This window comes from Heterodontus francisci, chromosome 41, assembly GCF_036365525.1.
Source record: "Heterodontus francisci isolate sHetFra1 chromosome 41, sHetFra1.hap1, whole genome shotgun sequence".
Lineage (NCBI taxonomy): Eukaryota > Metazoa > Chordata > Chondrichthyes > Heterodontiformes > Heterodontidae > Heterodontus > Heterodontus francisci.
Window position 1 is genome coordinate 26,247,033 of NC_090411.1, and position 25,954 is coordinate 26,272,986.

Genomic DNA, 25,954 nt, shown 5'->3' on the forward strand with positions numbered 1-25,954 from the left:
ATTACAGGCGCTATATAAATATAAATACAAAACCTGCAGAGGGAGAAAATGCTGATGACAATCACCAGGGCAACCCGGCCTAGGGGGAAAAGTTATCAGAGCTTGAACAGTGCGATGTGGTCAAATTATCACACGCAGCTGAAGTGAGGTAATTACTCCAGCTCTCCGAGTACCGAGTGTATCTCCACTGATGGTCACTCTGCAACATCACACTAGTTTCCCTGATAAGGTCATTGTACATCAAATTGGGGAAAAAAATAATTTAACCCATAGAAAAGATGCTCCTTGGCGAGGCTCCTCTTCAACCACAAGGGTTGGGATATTAAAAGATTTTTTTTTTTTTTTTTTTTTAAAGTTTCTTGCCCTCTTTGTAGGATGGGAGGAGGTTCATGTGGAACATGAACGCTGGCACAGCAGTTGGGCCGAATGGCCTGTTTGGGTTAAGCGCCTTGGGATATTTTATTACATTAAAGGCACTATATAAATATAAGCTGTTGTAAATAATTTGGCACTCCTTAGCCTTCTTGCACTATTTAACCAAATTATAGGCTCAGCTCACACACTACATCATTTGATTATGTACTCAAGTCCTGTAGTAAGGCTTGAACGCACCGCACCAACTCTTGACAACTAACTAGCAGTAACAGTACCATTAACCAAAGCAAACTACTCTGCATTTCACACTTCTTGGCCATACCCAGCCAATGGCCTATTAGGTAAAGGCACCATCTGTTAGTTATGCAAAGTAGGAAAGGTCCCAGGTTCAAATTCAATTGAATTTGTTGGTCTTGGCTCGTGCTGATGATTGGTCTTATGTCCTCTGATTTGGGAAGAGGCAGAAAGCAAAAGATAACTACAGTTTAACACCTTCCACAGAGCAAAACATCCAGAGATGATTCACAGGTTTTTTTTTGGAGTTGGGGATGGAAAATATTTTTTCGATGGACGCGAGGCCCTGTCCACCAGTCAAAAAGTCAGGAGCGAGCCAGCCTCTGCCAGACCAGGATTTTCCACACCTCAGGCTTTTAATTGGTCTTGGGCAGGACTTCCACCTCCTTGAAGCAGGACTCCCAGCTATTGGAACTGGCTGGTCAATCATTGGGCTGGCAGCTTAGTCCCAGCAGCACCACCAGGAGCAGTGACCACTGCTGGGACTACACCCAGCCATCACAAGCAAGATGAAAGACGGCCCCGGAACTAAGGTAAGTTTTCAGGGCCTCACCTGGGACAATTGGTCAGGACCCGGTGAAGCAAAGGTGGGGGGGGGGGGTTCTGATGGGCGGAGTGTTGTGTATTCGGGGCAGTTGGGAGCAGGCCTCCATGGGACACAGGGTTCCCAATCAGGAGGGCCTCCCACCAGCCCACAAGGCAGCTGCCTGGTTTTAGCAGGCGGGCTTTTGGAGGCTTCTGCCTTCCAGCCGTTAAGGGTAAAATACCCGCAGTGACAGCCGAGACCCTCAAGTGACAGTTAATTGGCCACATAAGGGCCTTGATTGGCCTGGGGCAAGCAGGCTATTTCTTGCCGCTGCATGTATAATTGCAGTGCAGTGAGGTTGGGGGGGGGGGGGGGGGGGGGGGAGAGAAAGAGAAGGTGGGGGGGGTGGAAAAAAAAAAAAAAAGGGGAGGGGGGAGGGGTTGGGAATGCCCCCCCCCCCTCTCCACTGCACATACCACTCAAATTTTATACCCACCCACTCATTTTGGGGGGTGTAAAATTCCTACCATGGTCTAAGACAGGCTCTTGAAAATGGCAAGTGAGCAAGGTCGAAGGGCTTAGGAAGTAAATTAAGGCAACAACTTAACAGCTCTAGCATCAACAAAGAGGTGGATAGTTCCTACAGCCAAACAGAATGGGGAACCAGTCGTCAACACGGGAGTGAGGGGGGGGGGGGGGGTGGGGGGTGGTTATGCCAGTGAGATATAGTAACATGATTGAATGTAATTGGTGGAGTATCTACAGGGGGAAACTTGGAAGATTGTGAAGGATAACCTTAGATAAGAGTTAGAATCATAGAATGATTCTATCACAGAATGGCACCATCCAGCCTATTGTGTTCATTAGCTAGTTCCACTCCTCTGCCCTTTCCTCGTGGCAGAGGAATTTTTTTTGTTTTAAACACACAATTATCCAATTCCCTTTTGAAAGCTACGATTGAAACTGCCTCCACCACACTCAGGCAGTGCATTCTCAATCCTAACCACTAGCTGCATAAAAATCTTTTTCCTCACATCTTCTTTGGTTCTTTTGCCAAACACCTTAAGTCTGTGACCTCTGGTTCATGACCCTTCTGCCAATGAGAACAGTTTCTCCCCATCTACTCTGTCTAGACCCCTCGCAATTTTGATCACGTCTATCAAATCTCCTCTCAACCTGCCCTTCTCTGGAGAAGCTGGGCTGTTCTCCTTAAACAATCCATCCACATAACTGAAGTCTCATCATGGGAACCATTCTGGTCATGGTGAGACTTAACTCATTACAAGAGGCCTGGATAAAAGCTTCAGTGTTGGTGGAAATAAGCAAAAAGGTACGAAATGGAAAAGGCACTTTCCACAATGGTTATGACATGTGGGCTTGAAACACCAAGTAGGGCACCATGGCATCCAATCTCAGCAAGCAACCAGTAAGATAGTGACTAGGAACTAAGGACGCAGAGTTTCTGAAGGGCACTAAACAGAATGGTTTTGGTCTTAGTCTTGGAGCTCGAGCAAGGAGCTGGAGGTTGAGGCTAAGGCAGCCAGGAAAAGACCTCAAATTTGGAGACAAAATTGCAGTTTCTAACTTTCAATGGGAGGCTGGAGGGGTAGGTCTCAAGAGGTCCATTATGGTTAAGTGGAGTTGGGATTGTTACTAGTCCAGGAGGACAGTAAGAGGAATTAGCTGTGGAGTTGGATGGAGATATATTAGAGTGTCTGCAACTGCAAAGTGAGCTATGGACAGACGATGGACTCCTGAACAGCAGCCCGTAAGCCAATATACGCCAGCTGCCTGGATTCACACAAAAAGCAGTCACTTGAGTCATGAACTGTGGGAGGACTAGCACTCATGTAACTAAAGCCCAGAGGTGAACCGGTGCCTTTGGGAAAGAATCCAGAGCAAGGATAGAATTGAAGTTAACATTTAACACACTAACTTCAGTTTCCTATGCCATAAGCTCAGGAATTCCCTCCCTAAACCTCTCCGTCTCCCCTTTTAAGATGCTCCTTAAAAAAAACGTCCTTTGCTCAAGCTTTTGGTCCTTTGTCTCATCTCTCCATGTGGTTTGGTGTCAAATTGTGTTTGATGATTCCTTCTGTGCCTTGGTACATTTTGCTACATTAAAGAGACTATAAAATACAGGTTGTTGTAACTGAGGAACTGTAAAAAAAAAGCTTTAAGAAGGTGGATAGTTGAGTACAAAACAGAGGAACAAAAAATAAAAGACAAACAGGTCACAGTTTCAGAGTGCAGGTTTTATTTTCTTAGAAAAGAACTGACAAGTTTATAGCAAATGTTTCAATTAATGGCTATTGTGAGCCCAAAAACGGTAATATAAATCACAAGCCACAAAAAAAAACTATTTTAGTAACGTTGTATATTGTATAAAAACCCTGTAATCTAGCAGAATAGCTACAGGATTTAAGAGAAAAAGATTGTACATGAAGCCTATATAGCTAATACTCCAGAAAAGATCTACAGACCTAGAATATGATAATCTTAGAGCACGACAGCAGAAATCTGCAGTGGAGAACTAGCAAACTGCATACATGAGGGGAGCTAATGCATTACAACACAAGAGCAAACTACTGCGGATGCTGGAAACCTGCTTTTGTTTGAACCAACACAGTTGTTTCTAATGAGAGGGGTTAATTTTAACAGTGGGTGCATTCAGGGCAGGAAATCTCGACAAGGACACCATTTTAAAAACTTGGGCCTCATTTAAATAACCCACAATATAGTGTCCAGGCAGTAAAAATCCAGTCAGGAATCCTGAAAAGTCCCAGGGGATCCAAGGGAACAGTCCCCCGGTGGAAAAATTAGCACTAGTTGGGCTTTGGAATCCGGCAGGAGAAGGCAAGTCAAGGCGAGGCAAGGCTAGAGCAGGGGAAACCAAAGGATGCCTTGCAGGGCTATGGCCACTCTGCAGACAGGATCCAGCCACACGTGGGCCTGCGAGAACCCAGAAGTTAAAATGCCGTAGCCAATGACATCAAATCGAGCTGTGGCTTTTCCATGTAAAGTAGGCCCCTGTCTGCCAGGGGCAGGTGGCCCTCCCATGCCTGAATTAAGCCAGGTAAAGATGGTGGCGAGAATGAGAGACACCGCCCCCATCATATTAGCCCCTCCCCCTCACATACTGTTCCAACAGGGAGGGTTAAAATCTAGTCATGGGATAGATTATAACCCTCCTTAATTTTCACAAGAAAACAGCTTTATTTTTTTTTTAATATACACAGATCTTTATTTGTTGCTTCCCATTCTCCATGCCACATACCCCCTCCCCCCATGACCCAATGTCCCCCTAGTTGTGTTTAAAGGAGAATTGGCAGAAGGCATCCATTTCTCCTACATGATCCGATGTAGCAGGTTGGCAAAAAACAAACACAAAAAAGGTTCATCCCAATTCCACTCCTCCACACGTCAAAATGTTTGCCCAAGCTCTTGGTGACTCATATCTGCACCCAGAGGGTCACTACAATATGCATCAGCAGAGCACAGCCTGGCTGCTCCCCAGACAGGCCCCTCCAACTCCTTTCAGCATCCCACGAATGAACAGGGGGCAACTCTGTCCCGGAGCCGAACTCGCCCCATTTTAATTGTACAGCACTGATGAGCAGATGGCGGCATCTGCACTCATGAACATGTCGCAGCTTTTACTGCGGGGAAGGGATTTATAGGCAAGGGTTTTATTTTTGGTTATATCGCTGTAAAAGCTTGAAGAAGCTCAACAGGGGTCACTCTGAGAATACTCTTCAGATTTGAAGTCCTTAAATGCTACTTAAATACTTACACTGATGCAGAACTCTAAACTACACTATTGCTAACCTGGGAGTGCATGACGTGGAAATTTGGTTTAATCAGATAGGGGGGGAAAAAAAAAAAGTTAACAATTCCTTATTGGTCAAAACTTGCAACTTTGCATGCTGATATGGTGACTGGAGATGCACTTTAAAGGCAAAGTTTTAAATGCTTTGCAACTGAAGCAGCTACTCAAGCGGTCATGGTCAATAGTCTCATCATCTTCCCAGCTGCTTCTAACAGATGTTCTCAGAGAAGAGAATGAGCCACTGGCACAGTTTGAAGTGTAGGAGGGCCCAGAAAGAATATAGATTCCCCTCCCTTCCTTCCCCCCCCCCCACACACATTTTAAGCCAGATTTTGTAACATCAAGCTGAAGTAACTAAACTTCAAACAGCAGGGTACATCAATCTACTGGAGAGAATCAGGACTAATATTGAGCACAAGCAAACAAAAAAAAAGCTACTTTGGTCTTAAACAATGCCCAATTTACAAAGAAAAATAATTTTTAAAATTAATTAAAACCATAATGTTACATCCCCAAAATATGTTACAAAGATTGCATTGCAAATCTAGTACACTGGGCTCCAACTGAATCCTTTTGGTACAATCCTTTGGCTCGATCTGGATAAATGAGTCATTGTGCAGCTGAAACAGTAAGAGAAATGGAAAATATGAATTACTGCAACGAGGACAGCAACCTCAACTCTGGACCAAGCACCCTTGTCCTCTTCCCACAGACCAAAAAGTCACCACCTGAGGTTCCTACAGAGCCATATTGATAAGATCCATTTTGATTCTGCTCTACTTGGGGTGGCTCGAGTGTGGGGGGGTGGTGGTGAGAGCGTCAGGAAGCCTCACAGGCATCAATGTACAATCAATGCAAGAGCCACTATGGTATTTTGTGATCCATTAAACCCCAACAGGCTGCATTTTGCTCCTTCCATATCTAGTACACTTTAGCGTCCCAGTTTGTGGATACTTGTGGGGAGCAGGCAGGAATCAGGGTTCATTTTTGACATCTTTTGGACAGGTAACTGGGGACAGTAGTAGTAATGTCACTAAGCTAGTAATCTAGAGATCCAGGCAAATGCCCTGGGGACACTGGTTCAAATCCCACCACGGCATTCCATTAATTAATAAAAATTTGGAATTGAAAGCTAGTCTCAGTTTCATGGCGTCAATATTATTGATTGTCAAAAGAAATCTGCTTCATTAATGTCCATTAGGGAAGGAAATCTGCCATCCTTACCTGGTCTGGCCTACATGTGACTCCAGACCCACAGAAGTGTGGCTGACTCTTAACTGCCCTCTGAAATGGCCTAACAAGCCACTCAGACATCAAGGACATTTAGAGATAGGCAACAAATGCTGGCTTTACCAGCAATGCCCACATCCATGGAAGAATAAAAAAACAAAATGAACACAGAGCAACTCACTGAAGTACAGGGTGTGAGAAAAATGACTCCCGAGGGCTGCTTTTAACACTCAGTCTCAGGTTTCAGGAAAGCCAGCCACCGATTCGCCGACACCTGTTTTTTGGCAGCACCAAAAGGTGCCTCTGGTGTCCAGGTATCAATAGTCAATAGTTTGTATCCCTGCCACGTGGAGAATGCTACTGCCGGCACCCTCTGGTGTCAGGAGGAGCTACTGTAAATATTTTGCGAAGCGAGTGGGAAATTTAGAGGAAAGGACGAGTGTTCAATTCAACACACCTTCAAGACTTGCAAAAAGCTGGAGTGGCTGGGAGTACCGTTTGCAGTTTTGGACTTCTTCCTATCACATGACCGATGAAGGTGGTACAGCACCGATTAAACAAGGTTTGGTGATGTGAGATAATACAATTAGGAAGACTTGACAAGTTGGGACAGCTCTCATTTTAAAGCATTTCTGGGCTGATCTGACATTTAAATGTATGAAGAGATAGGACTAAATATACAGAAACAGACTGTATCCACTGATATGAGGAGGGGTGAGAGTGGGTCCTTAAATGAGGGATTAGAGATTAAGATTAAATGCAAGAATGGAGAACAGTGGGCAACAACTTGTATTTATATAGCACCTTTAACATAGTAAAGCACCCAAGGCTCTTCAGCTTGCTAACAAAGATATGAATGATGATTTCAATGGTGAGGCAAGAGTGAAGATAGACCAAAGTGCTCTTGGATTTTGAAGTTCGGTTCAATCAGGGCAAACGTTTGACACTATTTGGTTCAGCTTGTAGGAGAATTTTAAAGGGTGGAGGGACTTGAAGAGGAGGCGTTTGGGAATTGGAACGAGGGGGTTGAAGGCTCCATGAACAATGATGGTGCCAGATGGAGAACGCACAGGGCACGAGAGCCTGAGAGCTGATAGGAAGGGCCAGGATATGGGGCTTGGGGGGGGGGGGGGGGGGGTGGGTGGTGGTGGTGGCAGGGTGGATGGTTGCATTTGTAGGGGTGGGACAAGGCCGTGGAGAGCAGAGACAGAGTTCAATGTGCTGCTGAGGTTGGTAGGATCAGGGTTGATGGCAAGCTGAACAGGATGATTGGAGAGGAGCTCGAGAAAGCTGCAAGGAAGACACTGGAAAAGGAGGGTGCAGAGCTAACAAAAGCATGGGTGACTGTGTGAAGAGCAAGGCAAGACAGAAGATGGAAGCAAGTGGTCTTGGTGATGGATAGAATGGGTTTTGAAGTTCAGCTCAGGGCAACATATTAACTTTGGGACCACTGTGTTCACCTTGAAGTAGCCAACACCATTGGAAGGCAACTGGAACTGGGAATAGACAAAAGGTAGGAGGGATCTATTACACATGCCAATCTTAAGAGGGATTGCATAGAATGAGACAGGAAGAATCTAGGAGGGTAAAAAGGGTTACATTCAGCAGGGAGGTTACTTAACTTGCATTCCCTTGAATATAGAAGTTGGAAGGGTGATCTGATCGAGGTATTTCAAATGTTAAAGAACTCAGCATATAATAGGCACAGTGAATTGGTGGGGGAAAATGATGGAGACAATTTTAAAATTGCAGCTAAGACATTTAGGATGGAAAAAAAAAAATCAGGAAGAAAGTCACAGAATAGTGGGTATCCGGAATGAGCTGCCTGAAGAGGTGGTGGAGGCAGGAACAGTAGCGACATTTAAGAGGCATCTGGACAGGTACTTGAATGAGCAAGGCATAGAGGGATATGGAATGAATGCAGGCAGGAGGGATTAGTATAGATAGGCATTATGGTCGGCATGGACACGGTGGGCCAAAGGGCCTGTTTCTATGCTGTACGACTCTGACTAGTGGAAAACAGGAACATTCTTCTCTCCAGAAGGCTCAAGATGCTGGGGGACAATTAACATTTTCAAGACTGAAGATTTTTGATGGTTATGGGTATCAAGGGATATGAAGCCAAGACAGGGTTATTGGAGCTGAGGTACAGTTCAACCATGGCCTAACTGAATGGTGGAGCAGGGTCAAGGGACTGAATGATTTACTCCCATTCATGCGTTCACAGTTCTGATGAAAAGACAAATTACCATTACAGTAGCAGGCACCCCTTCTTTTTCCTTTCTTCAGGAGCTGGGCACAGCACAGCACGGATGGCCTCGTCAAACACAGTCTTCAAACCTCGCTGTGTGAGTGCTGAGCACTCGAGGTACCGCATGGAACCTTTCCCAAAACAAAAAAGAAAAAAAAAAAAATCAGTCACCTTGACAACTGAAGCAGCCACTACAGTTTTTTTCAGGCCTTGTGTATTTTCTTCATGCACACAGTTGAACTCCAGTGAGACAGTGTCCAACTCTCGTACAGCAGGAGAGTCATTACCCACACAGTGCCTGGAACTGCAGTGATCTCAGGGGTCCAACAACAAACACCATCAACAACTTGCATCTACATAGTGCCCTTAATGTAGTAAAATGTCCCAAGGCACTTCACAGGAGTATAAATAAAGCAAAATTTGATACCGAAGCCACATATGATACAAGGCTGGTGACCAAAAGCTTGATTGAAGAGGTAGATGTTAAAGGAGCTTCTTAAAATGGAATGATGTACAGAGGCAGAGAGACAGAGGGAATTTGGGAGCTTAGGGCCTAGGCAACTGAAGACATAGTTGCCAATACTGCAACAATTGAAAGTGGGGATTAGCAAGCCCAAATTGGAAGAACACAGGAAATTGGAGGACTGCAGGAATGTGCAGAAAGAGAGGAACAAGGGATTTTAAAACAAGGATGAGAATTTCCCAGCTCTTCCCCACAGTACAGAAGATCCCCTAAATCTCAAAGAAAACACTTACTTTGAATCACCTACAGGGGGGGCAAAGGTTTATTGCACTATTACAATACAGACGGACAGATGCCATTCAACAGCAAGCCTTGCAGGCCTCAAACAGAACAAAGATTTCAGTGGGAAATGCAGTTGGTCTAGTCCATTCTAGCTAAAAGCAGAAGTGTCCAAAGTTAGGGCAGCATACAAGGCTGCCACCCATCTGGCTTTGATCAGTCTAGTTTTGCAACACTGTCCTAGTTTGAGTTTTGCATTCGACAATAAAAGTCTGCTTCTCCCTTCCCATAACTGTCATGTGACATGGAACCACTAAAGATAGTTAATATTCTGTAGTGAACATCAGAACAAGGCTCGATCCCAACTCCCATTTCCGAAATTTTATCAAAAGCGGATAAGCCTAGATAGCAGTTGTACGTCGTCAATGTTCAACTCCAGCCACCAGATGATGGCATAAACCTGGCTGCAGCATAGAACGGGGACATGGGGCCTTCTCTGGTCAATGTGGACATGCAATATTGGAGATAGAAAAGGCCAAGATCTCTCAGGAATGAGCAAAATGACTGAGACGAGGAGAAATTTCTTCACCCAGAGAGTGGTGAGCCTGTGGAATTCGCTACCACAGAAAGCAGTTGAGGCCAAAACATTGTATGTTTTCAAGAAGGAGCTAGATGTCGCTCTTGGGTCTAAAAAATTAATTGAGGGGGACCATTTGGTTGACTTCACATTCTGGACAATTTTTGGCAATGAAATGCAAAGAAAAAAAAAAATGGGTACAAGGCCTAGTAACGCTTTTAATCATTCATAAGTCGTGGAAATCACTGGCAAGGCCAGCATTTATTGTCCAACCCTAACTGCCCTTAAGGGCATGGTATGAGACAAAAATAAAACAGCTTATGGTTAAAGCTGGCAAGATGTACTCGCATATGAAATGGTGTTTAATTTTCAGAATGGCATACATCAAAATAGGGCAGCTACCAATTCTCCCTTTGAATTTTATCCCTTCCATTCCTGAATGAACCGAATTGTGCTTCACTGCAGTTCCAGTCCATCATTTGCCGCTTCATCCAACTGGCCACTTTCTACGCACATGCTTGAATAAAGTCAGCGGGCATTTTCACACACACGGTTACTACGCAAAAGTCTGATCCTGATCTTGTCCAAACATCAATACACATCAGGTCGCTGGTCAGTGTTCCGATTTGGAATTAGAAGTGCAATATTCCTCTCTTTAGCCAAATTGTACAGCCCCCTATAACTGCCTCAGCTAGTGTTAAATCCAGAATGAAGGCTCAGTATCACACTTCATCTTAAACAGGGCATTTATCAACTGAGCAATTGGGGCCATCATTCAGCCTAATGTCAATAAGATACACATGGTAATGAGAAGCTGGGTTGGAAAGTCTTGAAATATATCATGGAAAGACAGCAATTACATTTATATAGCACCTTTCACAAACTCAGGTCATCACAAAGTGCCTTACAGCCAATGAAGTATATCTTTTACCACCACCCCCATAAGCGTTGTAAGAAATATGGCAGCCAATTTGAACACAGCAAGGTCCCACAAACAAAAACAGCAGTGTGCACTAACCAGATATGTTTCAGTGATGTTTGTTGATGGATAAATATTACCAGAGCACCATGAGAGAACTCCCCTATTCTCCAAAAGAGTGCCACAGGATTTTATTTTATTTTTACATCCACCCGAGGGCAGACAAAGCCTTATCCGAGACAGCACCTCTGACAGTGCAGCATTCCCTTAGTACGGCACTGGGAGGGTCAGCCTAGATTTTGAACTCAAGTCTCTATGTTGAACTTAAACCTGGAGAGAAATCTTACATTGCATCCCTTCACTTTCACTTGTCAAGTCAATCACTTTACACCAGCACCCATCTCCCACCGCCACCACCACCCCCCCCCACCACCCCACCCCACAGATTATGAATTCCTACGTCCACATTCATCATGGGATTTTCCCCATGTTTAAAAAAAAAGGTCATGCTGAAATGATACAATCAGGTCACTGGGAATATCTCAAGATTAAAAAAGCCTCCATCTTCTCCTCTGCTAAAGTTTGATCATTTTTCTTGCAAAGTTATTTCCAACAGTCTCACATTAAGCAATAATTACCTGTGCTATTCTGCTCACTGGGAAGCAGCAAATAAGCACAGGGTAATAGAGCAGTACTGGAATAAAATGCATGGGAACTGCTGGCCTGATCAGCAATCAATTCTGAACACAAAATCCAAAAGAACATCCAACATTTGCGGAACTGCCAAATCAGAAACACAGGGAAAGAAAAAGGAAAAAAAAAAGCTTTTTGTTTTCTAAAATTGTAGAAATACTAAGTCAGAAATAAAGTGAAAAAAAAAAGTTCAAATAAGACAACCTGCGGTAGGAAGAGGAAAAGCAAGAGGAGTGGTTTTTTGTCTAATTATATAGATTAGGATTTTTTTTTGTCTGGCGGTCAAACTCAACTCCAAAGCTGATTTGTTCTTTGAACGCGGCAAAACAATGTTGGTCACTCATCCTTAGCTGGTTGAGGTGGTTATCATGGACGTCTCCTTGAACCACTGTAGTCCTTGCGCCAATGGCACTAGGTAGGAAATTCTAGAATCCTGACCCAACTGTGATGAAGCAACAGCGTAATATGACCAACGTAGGGCCGACACAGACTTGGGAGGCGATTGTGTTCATGATTTTAATCCTTTTCAGTAGCAAGACGGAAGTGTGCTGCAGCACAGCGGCATCATTACAGCAACTTCACGGCTGCCGACACCACTAAAAAAGGTTCACTACTTTTTATTTTTGAACTTCATTCATGGGATGTGGGCATCATGGCAAGGCCAGCATTTACTGTCGATTCCACAATTGCCCTCAAGGTAGTGGTGGTGAGCCACCTTCTTGAACTATTGCAGACCCTGTGGATTTATAGTATTTGATACAACCGAGTGGTTTGCCATACACCATTTCAGAAGGGAGTTAAGAGTTTCAACCACATTGCTGTGGGTGTGGAGTCACACGTAGGCCCGATTGGGTAAGGACGGCAGATTTCCTTCCTTAGAAAGGACATTAGTGAACTAGATGTGTTTTTCATGACAATTTGGTAGTTATGTGATCATCTTTATTTAGTTAATTGAATTTAAACTCCCCAGCTGCCATAGAGAGATTTGAGCTTGTATCCTTACTCCAGGCCTTGGATCACAAGCCCAGACAACCACTATGCAACTGTTCATCAATACTGGAGTCTCAAAACTGCAATTATAGGGTCTCGGCATCATAACGCAAGAGCTTAACCACTTAAAATGACCATCACGGAGGGTGGACATTCCATAGAACTGCTGTGGATATAAAAGGCTGCGACTCAAAATTGCGTCTCTAAAATCCCTTCCCATCTCCAAGTCTCCCAAGAACCTCTTCACAACTTTGCCATCTAGGAGCTGGCTGAATAGCCAATGCGCATCACCTAGTCAAGCACATGGGTGAGATATTGGAGGAGAGCCAGCATTTGTACCAAAATAACCCAGTGTGAGTTGGTGCCTACAGAAGGAGCAGCAGCTGAAAAGAGAGAAAGAAGACAAGCAAAGGCTTAGATGAGGCAGCTCATTTGGGGGGGCAATAAAAAAATAACTGCGTACTTGATGGGCCAAGTGGTCGGTTTCTGTGCTGGAGAACCAAATCATTCTGCAAGAAGCAAGGTGAGATAACAGCCGGTTTCAAAAGTACACAGGATTACAACACAAGCCAAGCACATTACCAATTTCCTGTACCGAATGAGTACAGGAAGTATAAAACTCCTTCATTAACCAGTTTGTCGCCAGCCGTCCAGCCCCCAGAAAATTCTCCCCTACTCTCCCAAAGATGCTGGATGTTGCTGGGATGAAGTTCCTCTGGCACCGACCTCCAGTACTTTGCCCAAGTAGTCCTCCATATGGCAGCTAGATGTTCAAAGTTGATGGATTGCCATGGTTTTTGTGGGGTGGTGGGGGGGAGGGGGGGGGGTGGGAGAGAGGGGATGCAAGATCACAGCCAAGTCTAATCCCGCCCTCAGGTAATATCCACACACAAGCACAACCCAACAGCGTCAGATAATGGTCAAAAACCTTGGGTAAAAAAAGGATCAATTGTAACACCCAATTGCTGCCTTGTTGTCAGCAGTTTGCAGATGAAAACTTCAGACTCAGATCAGATTTAAAACATACATTGAACACCACATTTACTGAGTGACCAGTTCAATAATTTGATGGCTACAGTATCGCAGGAAAAAAAAAGATCGAGTAGACTATATTCCCTGCAATTTAGAAGAACGAGCAGTGATCCAATTGAAATATAGAACAGGGAAATTTCAGGATAGATGCGGAGAAAACATTTTCCCTGGCTGGGGTACCGAGTACAAGGAGCCAGGCTATTCAGGACTGAGATTAAAGGAGACATTTCTTCATTCAATGGATTGTGGATCTATGGAATTCCCTACCCCAGAGAGCTGTGAATGCTCAATCGTCAAATACACTCAAAACTGAGGTCAATGGACATTTGAGTACTAAGGGAATTGCGTGTTATGGAATAGTGCGGGAAGGTTGAGGTAGATGATCAGCCACGATCTTGTTGAATGGTGAAGCAGGCTTGAAGGGCCAAATGGCCTACTCCTGCTCTTATTTCTTATGTTCTAATTGCAATGGGTTAGAACAAGGGTGTGGTCCAAGTCTTTAATCCTCATGAATCACACATGACTGAGGTTTCATGGCATGAGCCTAGGTAAAGTTTAAATCCATCTTCCAATTAATTTTTATGCATCTCATGTTCCCAGTCTCAACAGATGGAGGCATTCTGATTCACGATTTAGTCACTAACTGAGGCAAAGGTGCCAGAAATCAAACTTTCAGGCTCATGAAATTTAAACAGTAAAGTTGGAAATAAGAGAATACATTGAGTCACTTGAGCTTCGGAGGAACCAAGGCTTGGGATGCTTCAGGTGTCCATGATGCAGCTGGGACACTCTTGGGTTAGAACTCTGACCTTTCACCTCTAGAAAGATAGGCCACAACTAAACAGGTACAAAGAAGCTGAAGGTTTCCCCTCAGTCCAGTTTGATAGCAGAGAGCACAAAAAAGAAAGTGGACAACAGAGACTTGTTGTCCCTTCATATCTTGCACTCTATCAGGATCAGAGCCACACCTCCAATGCAAGTGACTTATTTACACATCCCAAGCTTGTGACTGTTCAGTAGACAACCATACAGCAAGACACAATCGTAATTTATTTCAGTTCCAACACACTGGCTGAAAACCAGTCAGCCTGAGGCAGGGAGAGAGACAGAAATTCCCATGGACCAACTAGCATTGATGATTTAAGGCAGCACAGGTAATGCTCAGTGTGCAAACTCCACTATTTTTTCCACTTTCTAGAGGACCTTTCAAAGAACAAAAAGTGATGCATATTTATGTTTCTAAGTGTTAATTTTTGAGGCTGTAACATCGGGATTCATTTCAGTATTGAAACACGCAAGCTGAGAATGAAAAGAGGAGTTAGGGAAAGGAGGCGAGAAGTAGTCCTGCACACGTCAGCAATCTAAAAGGATTAAAAGATACCAAAGAATTTATCATTTCAAAGCAGTGAACAGCCAACTCCAGTACAAGTAAAGTGAAAATAAATAAAACTAAATTCCAATAATACAGATGTTGGAACGCCAGGTACAAAGTTTCTGCTTAAATCAGAATCTTACAGCACAGAAACTATTCAGCCCATTGTGCCTGTACTGGCTCTATGAAGAGCTACCAAATTTTTATTTATTATTTATTTATTTAGAGATACAGCACTGAAACAGGCCCTTCGGCCCACCGAGTCTGTGCTGACCAACAACCACCCATTTATACTAACCCTACATTAACCCCATATTCGCTACCACCTACCTACACCAGGGACAATTTACAATGGCCAATGCAAGTCTTTGGTTGTGGGAGGAAACCAGCGAAAACCCACACGGTCACAGGGAGAACTTGCAAACTCTGCACAGGCAGTACCCAGAATCGAACCCGGGTCCCTGGAGCCATGAGGCTGCGGTGCTAACCACTGCGCCACCCACACTTTTCCCCAAATGCCCATGTAACTATTGTCCTTTCAGAACACCTATTCAAAATGAAGATATCTAAATAACCCAACTATTTGTGCTTCCACTAATCCTGACCTTTGACACTTAACTAAAGGAAAACGAATCCAGTAAAAACCTGCGAGTGTGCAAATCAGATGCAAGCAAATGTTTGGCTGAGTCAGTATTGGGTAATTATTTCTTGTGAAATTCACTAGAAAAACAGGCAAAAAACTCAGCATGTTCGTCTTCCTTTAATTGGTTCTCCATTCCTATACTTCTATAAATAGTATGGACTGAGTTGCTGATAGCTGCATTGTTACTATTACACCCACTAAAAGGAGGTACACTTCAGACAGATTCCTCTGTACTTCTGTTGCTCGAGAATAATGAATTGAAACCTGCACCCTCTCAATGGGAATCCAGTGGTCAGACCAAGGACTGTAAGCAGACTAAGTGTTGCAACTTGTAGAGATGGCCTGCCGCACCGCACAAGACCTGCCCCAAACGTTGCCTCAGCTATGCTCAGGCGGCAAGGTCCAAGGAAAGGCCGGGAGAAGGTTCGACGAAGGCGTCCGCTGTTCGAAAGGAGACCAGCAACCTTCTCCGCAGTGAGGAACTTCAACCGGAGAAGGAAGGGGAGGCAGCTGAAACCAACGACCCAGCACCTACCCAGCGCCCGGAAACCCCTCCTCCACAGACAGAATCAATGGAGGAGGAGGCAGCAGATGGACAAACAGGTCAGTGGCAAGTGGCCCAGAGGAAAACCAAAGAAAAAACATCCCAAAGCCACCAGCCAAACCAGTGGCAAGAGGAGGCTCTCTTCTGAATCAGACTGCAACAACCCCTCTTCACTGGACGGGGAAACGCTGGAACGACAGCCCCTTCAAAAGAGGCGGCAGAACTCCGAGATGGATGATAAAGCATCCCAGCCCCCGGGCACTGGAAGCTGTGATGATCCCGGCGTGCCCCAAACCCAATGCCCCACACGTAACGACGTGGCCAACGCATCTCAGCTCCGGGACACCGGGAGCAAAGACACGTCTGGCGCACCTGAGCTCCGGGAGACCGGGAGCTGTGATGTTTTCGAGGAGGAACAGATGGAAGCAGCTGAGGACAACCCAATCCCCTCTGCCTACAAGACCCCCCCGATGTCACCCGAGCAGAACAAACCCTGCATGAAAAATCAGGAGGGGTTTCTGAGCCCAACCAACGTGAAACTGCTTGCGCACACGATGGGTATGCAGGAACATCCCGAAGGACTGGGACTAGCGAGGACAAATGGTATGGGAAGCAACAACTAATTTTTAGTAAAAAATGGGTGTAAGAATTGCTTCCATTAATGTGCGGAGCATTAAATCTACTACGCGATGTGTTTCAACCTTGGATTACCTTGCCAAGGTCAAAGCTTACCTACTGTTTCTGCAGGAGTGTGGAATACCACACCTCAGCACCTACAGGCAGTGGTCGCGATGGTGGTACCACGGGCCATCAATCTGGTCGGGGGGGTAATGACTGCCGTTCCTCCAGCCTGGGTATTCTGCTGCGGGGAGGTAACTTCACCATCTCCGAAGTTAAGGAGGTGGTGGGCGGCCGCCTCCTCGTAGCAGACGTGATGTACAACAACGCTCCGCTCCGGTTGATCAACGTGTACGCCCCGGTACAACACAGCGAGCGGCTGACCGTCTTCCAGCAGCTCCCACTGCTGCTGGCGACGTCCAGGCCGGTCATCCTGGGCGGTGACTTCAACTGCATCATCGATGCGGCTGGACGATCCGGCAGTGACGACAGCAAACTGGACGCTACGTCCAGATTCCTAGTAGAAACAGTTAAAGATGCCAAACTGCACGACGTCTTCAGCAAACCTGCAGACGGAGCGCAACGCAGATACACATGGTCAAGATCGGACGGGTCTGCCCGTTCCAGGATTGACTTCCTGTTTGTGTTCAGTGCTGTCACGGTCGGATCCACCGACGTCAAGCCGGTGTTCTTCTCCGACCACTGCCTCTTACTGGCCGACTGTCACTAACAGGACGACCAGCGGGTTGGCAGAGGGACGTGGAAGCTCAATGCGACACTGCTGACCCCAGAGAATGTTGAGGAACTCAAAAGGGATTACAAAGGTTGGAGGACCGTGAAACCCCTCTGAGTCTCCAGTTCACTGGTGGGAAGCGATTAAGGAGATCAACAGGTTCTTCATCCACAAAGGTGTTCAGAAGGCGAGAGAGAGAGACAGAGGGAACTGTCCCGACTCCAGAAAATTATGCAAAATCTACTCCGGTTGCAGTCAATGGGGGTCGAGGTCAAGGAGGACCTCCAAGAGGTGAAGAGCCAGCAGGCCTCGCTCTTTGCCAAGGAGGCCTCCAAGATCATCTTCCGGTCCAGAGTCCGCTCCATCGAGCAGGATGAGACGTGCTCGCGTTACTTCTTCCAAAAGGTAAACAGAGAACTCTGTTATCAGCAGCCTGAAGGAAGAAGATGGCTCGGTAACTTCTTTGCAGTCCGACATACTAAGGATCAGCAAATCCTTTTACGCTGGGCTGTATGACGCGAAGCCCACAGACAGCAGAGCCTCCCAGTCCTTCCTGTCATCTATCACAGAGGTCTTAGATGACAGCAGGAGGGAGAGACTGGACAAGCCGCTAACTCTGGACGAGCTGACAAAGGCCGTCGAGTCTTTTGAGACGAGTAAAACTCCCGGGAGTGACGGCTTACCGGTCGAGTTGTACTCGGCCCTGTGGGACTGGGTCGGCCCAGACCTGCTGGAAGTATACGAGAGTATGCTCCTGGCCGGCAGCATGTCAGAATCCATGAGAAAAGGCATCATCACCCTCATTTACAAGCAGAAGGGGGAGAGGGCAGAAATCAGAAATTGGCAGCCCATCTCACTGCTTAATGTTGATTACAAGATTCTGTCCAAAGTCATAGCCAGTCGAGTCAAGTCTGCTCTGGAGTTGGTGATTCACCCCGATCAGACCTGTACTGTACCCGGCAGGAAGATCGCTGATCGTATCCCTGAGTAGTGCGAGACTATCACCTACGTACAGGACAGGAGGGTGGACACCTGCCTCATCAGCCTGGACCAGGAGAAGGCTTTTGACAGGATATCGCACACCTACATGGACGTGCTTTCCAAAATGGGGTTTGGGGAGGGAATCTGCAATTGGATCCAACTGCTCTACACAAACATCAGTAGCGCAGTCTCAATCAACAAGTGGGAATCTGAAAGTTTCCCGATCAAATCTGGAGTCAGACAGGGCTGTCCTCTGTCCCCGGTCTTGTTTGTTTGCTGTATTGAACCCTTTGCTGAGTCTATTAGGAAGGATGCGAGCATAAGAGGGGTGACAATCCCAGGCAGCGGAGGCACTCAGGTCAAAACCTCCCTGCACATGGATGACGTCACAGTTTTCTGCTCGGATCCGCTGTCTGTGCGCAGACTGATGAGCATCTGCGACCAGTTCGAACTGGCCTCGGGAGCCAAAGTTAACCACGGCAAGAGCGAGGCCATGTTCTTTGGGAACTGGGCTGACCGATCCTTTGTCCCCTTCACCGTCAGGTCAGATTACCTGAAGGTGCTGGGGATATGGTTCGGAAGGGCCGGGGCGTGCACCAAAACATGGGAGGAGCAGGTAGCCAAGGTATGACAAAAGTTGGGCATGTGGGGGCAGCGATCTCTCTCCATTGTGGAGAAGAACCTGGTCATCAGGTGTGAGGCGCTCACGTTGTTGCTCTACGCGGCGCAGGTCTGGCCCATACCCCACTCCTGCGCCGTGGCGGTCACCCGAGCCATTTTCCGCTTCGTCTGGGGATCTACAATGGACCGGGTCCGGAGGGACACGATGTTCAAACCTCTGGATAAGGGTGGGAAAAATGTACCCAACGTGGCCCTCATCCTGATGACCACCTTCGTGTGCGGCTGCATCAAGCTGTGTGTAGATCCCCAGTACGCAAACTCCAAGTGTCACTACGTGCTGAGGTTCTATCTGTCCCCGGTGTTGCGAAGGATGGGCCTGGTCACATTGCCGGGGAACGCTCCATGCAGTTGGGCGGTGCCGTACCACCTATCCTTCGTGGAGCAGTTTCTGCAGGAAAACACCTTTGACCACCGGTCCATCAGGCAGTGGTCTGCACGGAATGTCCTCAAGGCCCTACAGGAAAAGGAAACAGTGGATCCTGTCGGATGGTTCCCCGAGCAGACCGTCAAAGTCATTGGCGGAATGCCTCATCACCAGAACTTTCAAACAAGCACCAAGACTTAGCTTGGCTGGTGGTGAGAAGGGCCCTCCCCGTCAGATCCTTCATGCACACCCGAAGTCTCGCCCCCTCTGCACAATGCCCCTGCGTTGGCTGTGGTGGGGAAGAGACGGTCGCCCACCTCCTCCTGGAATGTGCCTTTGCAAAGCAGGTGTGGAAAGAGATGCAGTGGTTTTTGTCAAGGTTCATCGCAAGCAGCTCTGTCACACAGGAGTCTGTGCTCTACGGGCTGTTCCCAGGGACGCACACCGAGACAAACATCAACTGCTGCTGGAGGACTATCAATTCGGTGAAAGACGCCCTTTGGTCTGCCCGAAACTTGCTGGTCTTCCAGCGCAAAGAGTTGTCCACCACTGAATGTTGCAGACTGGCACATTCCAAGGTCCAGGACTACGTGCTGAGGGACGCACTAAAGCTTGGGGCAGCCGCAGCAAAGGCTCAATGGGGAAAGACCACAGTGTAAGGTTCCCCCACCAAGCTGGACTGAGGGGCTGGATCCATGGGAAACCCCTCGAACTGTATCGTTAATATTCTCAATTGCTGTAAATGTAAAACTGTAATTGACATGACAATTGTGAAATGGAAGGGTTGTGAAGAAACTCATGACAGTATTGAAGGAAACTGATCTCCCTTGCAAAGTTTGTATTTTTTGGTGCTGTTTGGAAACTGTTTGGCAATGTAATTTTTACAGATTTTTATGAATAAAGTATATTTTGGAAGTAAAAAAAAAATCCAGTGGTCAACTGGAAGACCTGTAGCTTTAGAACCCAAGAGTCCCAAATCCTTCTGGGCATTACACAGATCATCCAAGGGAAGGTGCACTAATGGGAGAAAGAAATAAACTGAACAATGCAAGATACTGAAGATGAAAAAACCAGCTGGTCAGTCAAGCCTCCTCCTAACATGGAATGGTTCACCTTATACACATCTGTCCCATTTATCCTTCCTTACTGATCCAACCTATATAATCTCCTGTAGAAGCAAAAAGACCAGAAGGAACAGAAAAAAAACTTTAGCTAATTTGGAGAGAAAAGAAACCTAGGACATTTTTCTGGCCAAAGACAAATCACAAAAACTCCAGTGTCACCATTCTCTGTGATCTCCTGATCATCCAGTGATGTAACTACCTTCTACACGAAAGGCTCACATTTATATAGTGCCTTTCACGACCACAGGACATCTCAAAGCACTTTACAACCAATGAAGTTCCTTTTGTAATCACCATCATAATGCAGGGAATGCTGCAGCCAATTTGCACACAGCAAGCTCCCACAAACAGCAATGTGATAATGACCAGATAATCATTATTTTTTTGTGATGATGGTTGAGCAATAAATATTGGCCAGGCCACCTCTGCTCCTCTTTGAAATAGTGCCATGGCATAGTTTACATTTACTTTAGAGGGCTGACGGGCCTCAGTTTAATGTCTCATCCAAAAGATGGCACCTCTGACAGCGCAGCACTCCTTCAGTATTGTACTGGACTATCATCCTGGATTTTTGTGCTGGAATGGGACATGAACTCAACCTTTTAACCCAGAAGTAAGAGGGTTTACCCACTGAGCCACAGCTGACCTGGTGGAGACAGCTGCCACTCGCAAGAACTCGTTCAGTTCTCTGTTAAACGCTTGCAGTGAATCTGCACTCCTTGTGCATGGGGTCAACAAAAGGCTAGAGAGGGAGCCAGATATTCAACCATCTGAGGACAGAACTACAATTCTTCACAGTATTACAGGAATTATTGAACACAAAAAAAAATTGGTTCCCAGCCTGCCACTTTTAGATGAACCAGAAGGATGAGAATTTAAGTTATTGTTTTGTAAAATTCTGAATACAATGGAGAATGAGGAACTGCAAAGTCCTTTTTAACTATTCATTCCTGTTAAGCAATGTGTCCAAAAACCCTTCTGACACAACCTGCATTTGGTGAAGAGGGTAGTTTCTTGTATTCAAATCCCTCCATAGCCTCTCGCCTCTTTCTGTAACCTCCTCCAGCCCTACAAACCTCCAATATCTCTGCACTTCTCCAATTCTGGCCTCTTGAGCATCCCCGATTTTCATTGCTCTCAGTGGCTGTGCCTTCAGTTACCAAGGTTCTAAGCTCTGGAATTCCCTTCCCGTGCCTCTCCACTTCTCTCTCCAAGATGTTCCTTAAAACCTACACCTATGACCAAGATTTGATCACCTGTCCTAATACCTTCATAGGTCGCTCAGTGTCACATTTTGTTTCACAACACTCCTGTGAAGTCCCTTGGGATGTTTTACAATGTTAAAAGGCGCTATGTAAATGTAAGTTGTCGTTAGTGATACTCCTCAGTTATGAATATGACAGAGGAATCCTGAACTCCAGTTTGAGAGACGGTGTTGCAGTCTAACTGAGTTCTGAATAACATGCCTCCCTACCTCTCACTCCCCTCCCTTGCGAAATACCTTGGGCCATTTTACTATGTTAAAAAGGTGCTATAAAAATTCAAGTAATTGTTGCAGGCGGTGATATGGATGGTCACCAAAGCCTAACCAAGTCGCACTGCATGAATTACTCCCATTTATGAACAACCTAAACGGTCACCACTAGCAGCTTTGTACCCATTGTATGGGGTATATGGGATTGTCACAGAGAAGGATAAACCATACCGATTTCCTTTGTCATTGCGAGCCCTTGTGGGTAGGTGATGGGTGCCAGCTTCTTCTCCTTCAATTTCTCAATGGTATCTTTGTCGTCCCTCAAATCCAATTTGGTGCCTACGAGGATTATCGGAGTACTAGGACAGTGATGCCGCACCTCAGGATACCACTGAGTGAAGAACATAATAGCCAGAGAACTGGTTAACAACTCCTCAACTGAACTTGCCACAGCACTCGATGATCTTATTGTACTTTTTTTTTTAAGCGCATAAGATCAACATTACATTTTGGAAGATGCCCCCGTGGGGGAAATAAGTGCGAAGTGAAACTTTCTCTATTTGGTCCCAAAAATATTTTAGCCCAGGGCGCAGAAAGGCACCCCTACAAACATCAGAATTAACTTGCTCACTCCAGTCACCCTTAGTATCTCTAAACAAGACCATTGTTACTGAAGTATATAGGGAGTTTTGTGCTGTGGATTTAGTCACTAGAAACTGGGCTGAAATTCCTGGAACAAGCCCACGTTGTCCATATAAAACCAGCTACCTTGTCATCCATATAATTTCAAGGAGGAAATGAGCAAACTATCAATTGTTACATGTCCATCAATACTTGGACCTAGGTGCTAGGAACTTGTGATATTACAGAGTAGGGTGAATTCTCTGTATAATCCATTCTTTCTAAACCACAGTGTTTAGATATTTATTCTTTTACTTTAAAAAAAATATATATTTTTCAGGGATTTCCTCAATTTTTATGCCTTTATTAATATTTGCATTCCAACCTGAAATTATGGGATAATTGCATCCTGACTTCAACAGAATATAAAATGCAGGTAGCAGATTCAATCTCACGAGGTGGATTCGGTAAAATAAAATATTCCACCTGGATGTCAAAATGGTGGGGGGGGGGGGGGGGGGGGGAATAAAGTGGGAAAAATAAAGAGGGGAACCTTTCCCTGGCTGGGGAAATCTAAAACACAGGGTCACAGTCTCAGTATCAAAGGGGTCGGCCACTGAGATGAGAAGACTTTTTTCACAAAAAAGGATTGTGAATCTTTGGAATTCTCGATCCCAGAGAGCTTATGAGGCTCAGTCATTGAATATATTCAAGCCAGGGATCGATAAAGGGGTCGATAAAGAGATGAGCAGAAACTTTTTCTCAGAGGGCTGCAAGTCTTTGGAATTCTGCTTCCACTGCCTTTTGAGAAAGAGAGTCTTTGTCTTTTAAAAAAAAAATATTTAGAGGTAGACAGATTCTTGATAGGCAAGGGGGTGAAAGGTTATCAGGGATTGGCAGGAAAATGGAGCTGAGGTTACAAACAATTCAGCTATGTTCTTACTGAATGGCAGAGCAGGCTCGAGGGGCCGAGTGGCCTACTCCTGCTCCTATTGCTTCTATCTTTATAATCTCGCACTCCAGGTTTTGTGATAACCTCCGATCTAAAAGCCACCAGGGAATTGTTTGCTGCCAAAAGCATGGCAACTCACCAACACTTTTGACAAAGTAGCCCAAGCAGACATTTTAAAACACAATTCCAACAAGCTCAGGGCAAAGTTCCCAGCATTAAGAAATGATGTCTTGGAGCCCCTTTTAAGCTACAATCACATGTGCGACATTGAACTGCTTTTGGATGAAATGAAGGACACGGCTGGCAGACAATAACAGCACGACTGGTTTAAAAGTAAAAAAGTGCTTTGACCCTTACCTTGGCACGAACGTTTTCAAACGATGCAGGACTAACCAATGAAAAGCAGATCAAAAACACATCCTGGAAAGAAAGGATAATGAACAGTCACCCCAGCAACACAGGTTAATACTCCCAGAATTCAAGACCAGCCTACAAAAAGAGCTCAGCCCAAGGAGTTGTGCATTTCCCAGCACCTGACTATCAAAACATGGAAAAAAAAGGCTTCTTTTGCTTCTCTCCACCTCCCCTCCCAATATTTTTCTTTCCCGCATCCTTTTTACCCTCCATCCTCATTTCTCCTGCTAAAGTCAAAGTCACGTCAGGGTGGGATATAATGTCACCTGCCTACTGCCCTCTTGTGCCCGAACACAAATCCATCCTTCACACAGGCCTCAGTGAGCCTTGGTGAGTTATTTGACTAGGGGAGTAGCCAGCAGACTCAAGAACCCACTTCATGTCCATGTACACTTATTTTCCAGCAGGAATCAATTGTGTAGCAATAGGCAACAGGAACCTGGGCTAATTTTCACCCCTTACAACCCTTTCCACAGTCCTTGGATCTGGCCTGTTCAGTTCAGCATTACAGTGGGCAGTAGCAGTTACCTACTGAGCCTTTGAAGGAATCCTCAGTATCTTTCATTGCTCAACCAATAATGTAATGAAGTTCTCTTTAAAAACAAAAACTGAGGGGTGGCCTGATATAGGTATTTAAGATTATGAAAGGGCTTGATAGGGCAGACGTACAGATGTTGCCACATGTGGGTGAGACCAGAACTAGGGGTCATAAATACAAGATAGGCAGATGGAATATGATGTGGTGAAGGGGGAAGTTATCCACTTTGGTTATTCAAAAACATTTTTTTTTTTTTTTTGAATAGTGACTCTGGGAAATGTGTGCATTCAGAGGGACTTGGCTATCCTTGTGCACCAAAGAACAGTACAGCACAGGAACAGGCCATTCTGCCCTCCAAGTCAGCGCCGATCTTGATGCCTGTCTAAACTAAAACCTTCTGCACTTCCGGGGACCGTATCCCTCTATTCCCATCCTATTCATGTATTTGTCAAGATGTCTCTTAAACGTCACTATCATACCAGCTTCCACCACCTCCCCTGGCAGCAAGTTCCAGGCACTCACCACCCTCTGTGTAAAGAACTTGCCTCGCACATCCCCTCTAAACTTTGCCCCTTGCACCTTAAACCTATGTCCCCTAGTAACTGACTCTTCCACCCTGGGAAAAAGCTTCTGACTATCCACACTGTCCATGCCGCTCATAACTTTGTAAACCTCTATCATGTCGCCTCTCCACCTCCGTTGTTCCAGTGAAAACAATCCGAGTTTATCCAACCTCTCCTCATAGCTAATGCCCTCCAGACCAGGCAACATCCTGGTTAACCTTTTCTGTACCCTCTCCAAAGCCTCCACGTCCTTCTGGTAGTGTGGCAACCAGTATTGTATGCAATATTTTAAGTGTGGCCTAACTAAGGTTCTGTACAGCTGCAGCATGACTTGCCAATTTTTATACTCAGTGCCCCGACCGATGAAGGCAAGCATGCCGTATGCCTTCTTGACTACCTTATCCACCTGCGTTGCCACTTTGTGACCTGTGGACCTGTACGCCCAGATCTCTCTGCCTGTCAATATTCCCAAGGGTTCTGCCATTTACTGTATACTCCCCACTTGTATTGGATCTTCCAAAATGCATTACCTCACATTTGTCCAGATTAAACTCCATCTGCCATTCTCCGCCCAAGTCTCCAACCGATCTATATCCTGCTGTATCCTCTGACAATTCTCATCACTATCCGCAACTCCACCAACCTTTGTGTCGGCCGCAAACTTAATCAGACCAGCTACATTTTCCTCCAAATCATTTACATATGATACAAAGAGTAAAGGTCCCAGCACTAATCCCTGCGGAACACCACCAGTCACAACCCTCCATTCAGAAAAGCACCCTTCCACTGCTACCCTCTGTAGAAAGTTAAGATGAAGGTACAAGAAGCAATAAAGGAAGGCAGATGGTATGTTAGCTTGTTACAAAAGGATTAG

At 45.6% G+C, this 25,954-nt stretch overlaps 2 protein-coding genes across 3 annotated transcripts in view; one reads left to right on the top strand and one right to left on the bottom strand.

Annotated features, from left to right (window-relative positions):
• Positions 1-3,435: 3,435 nt before the first annotated feature.
• LOC137353377 (ras-related C3 botulinum toxin substrate 1-like) overlaps positions 3,436-25,954 on the bottom strand; it is a 75,758-nt gene continuing 53,239 nt past the window's right edge. For both annotated transcript variants that reach the window (XM_068019583.1, XM_068019584.1), the window contains exons 4-7: positions 23,923-23,985; positions 22,224-22,383; positions 8,504-8,636; positions 3,436-5,644 (exon numbers count right to left, since the gene is read on the bottom strand). In XM_068019583.1, coding sequence (XP_067875684.1) covers positions 8,506-8,636; positions 22,224-22,383; positions 23,923-23,985 — 354 coding nt within the window. In that variant the 3' untranslated portion in view covers positions 3,436-5,644; positions 8,504-8,505. The remainder of the gene's footprint in view (positions 5,645-8,503; positions 8,637-22,223; positions 22,384-23,922; positions 23,986-25,954) is intronic.
• Positions 15,858-18,672, top strand: LOC137353376 (uncharacterized). The gene is made up of 2 exons (XM_068019582.1): positions 15,858-16,620; positions 18,332-18,672. The coding sequence occupies exons 1-2, from the start codon at positions 15,858-15,860 to the stop codon at positions 18,670-18,672; spliced, it is 1,104 nt and encodes a 367-aa protein (XP_067875683.1).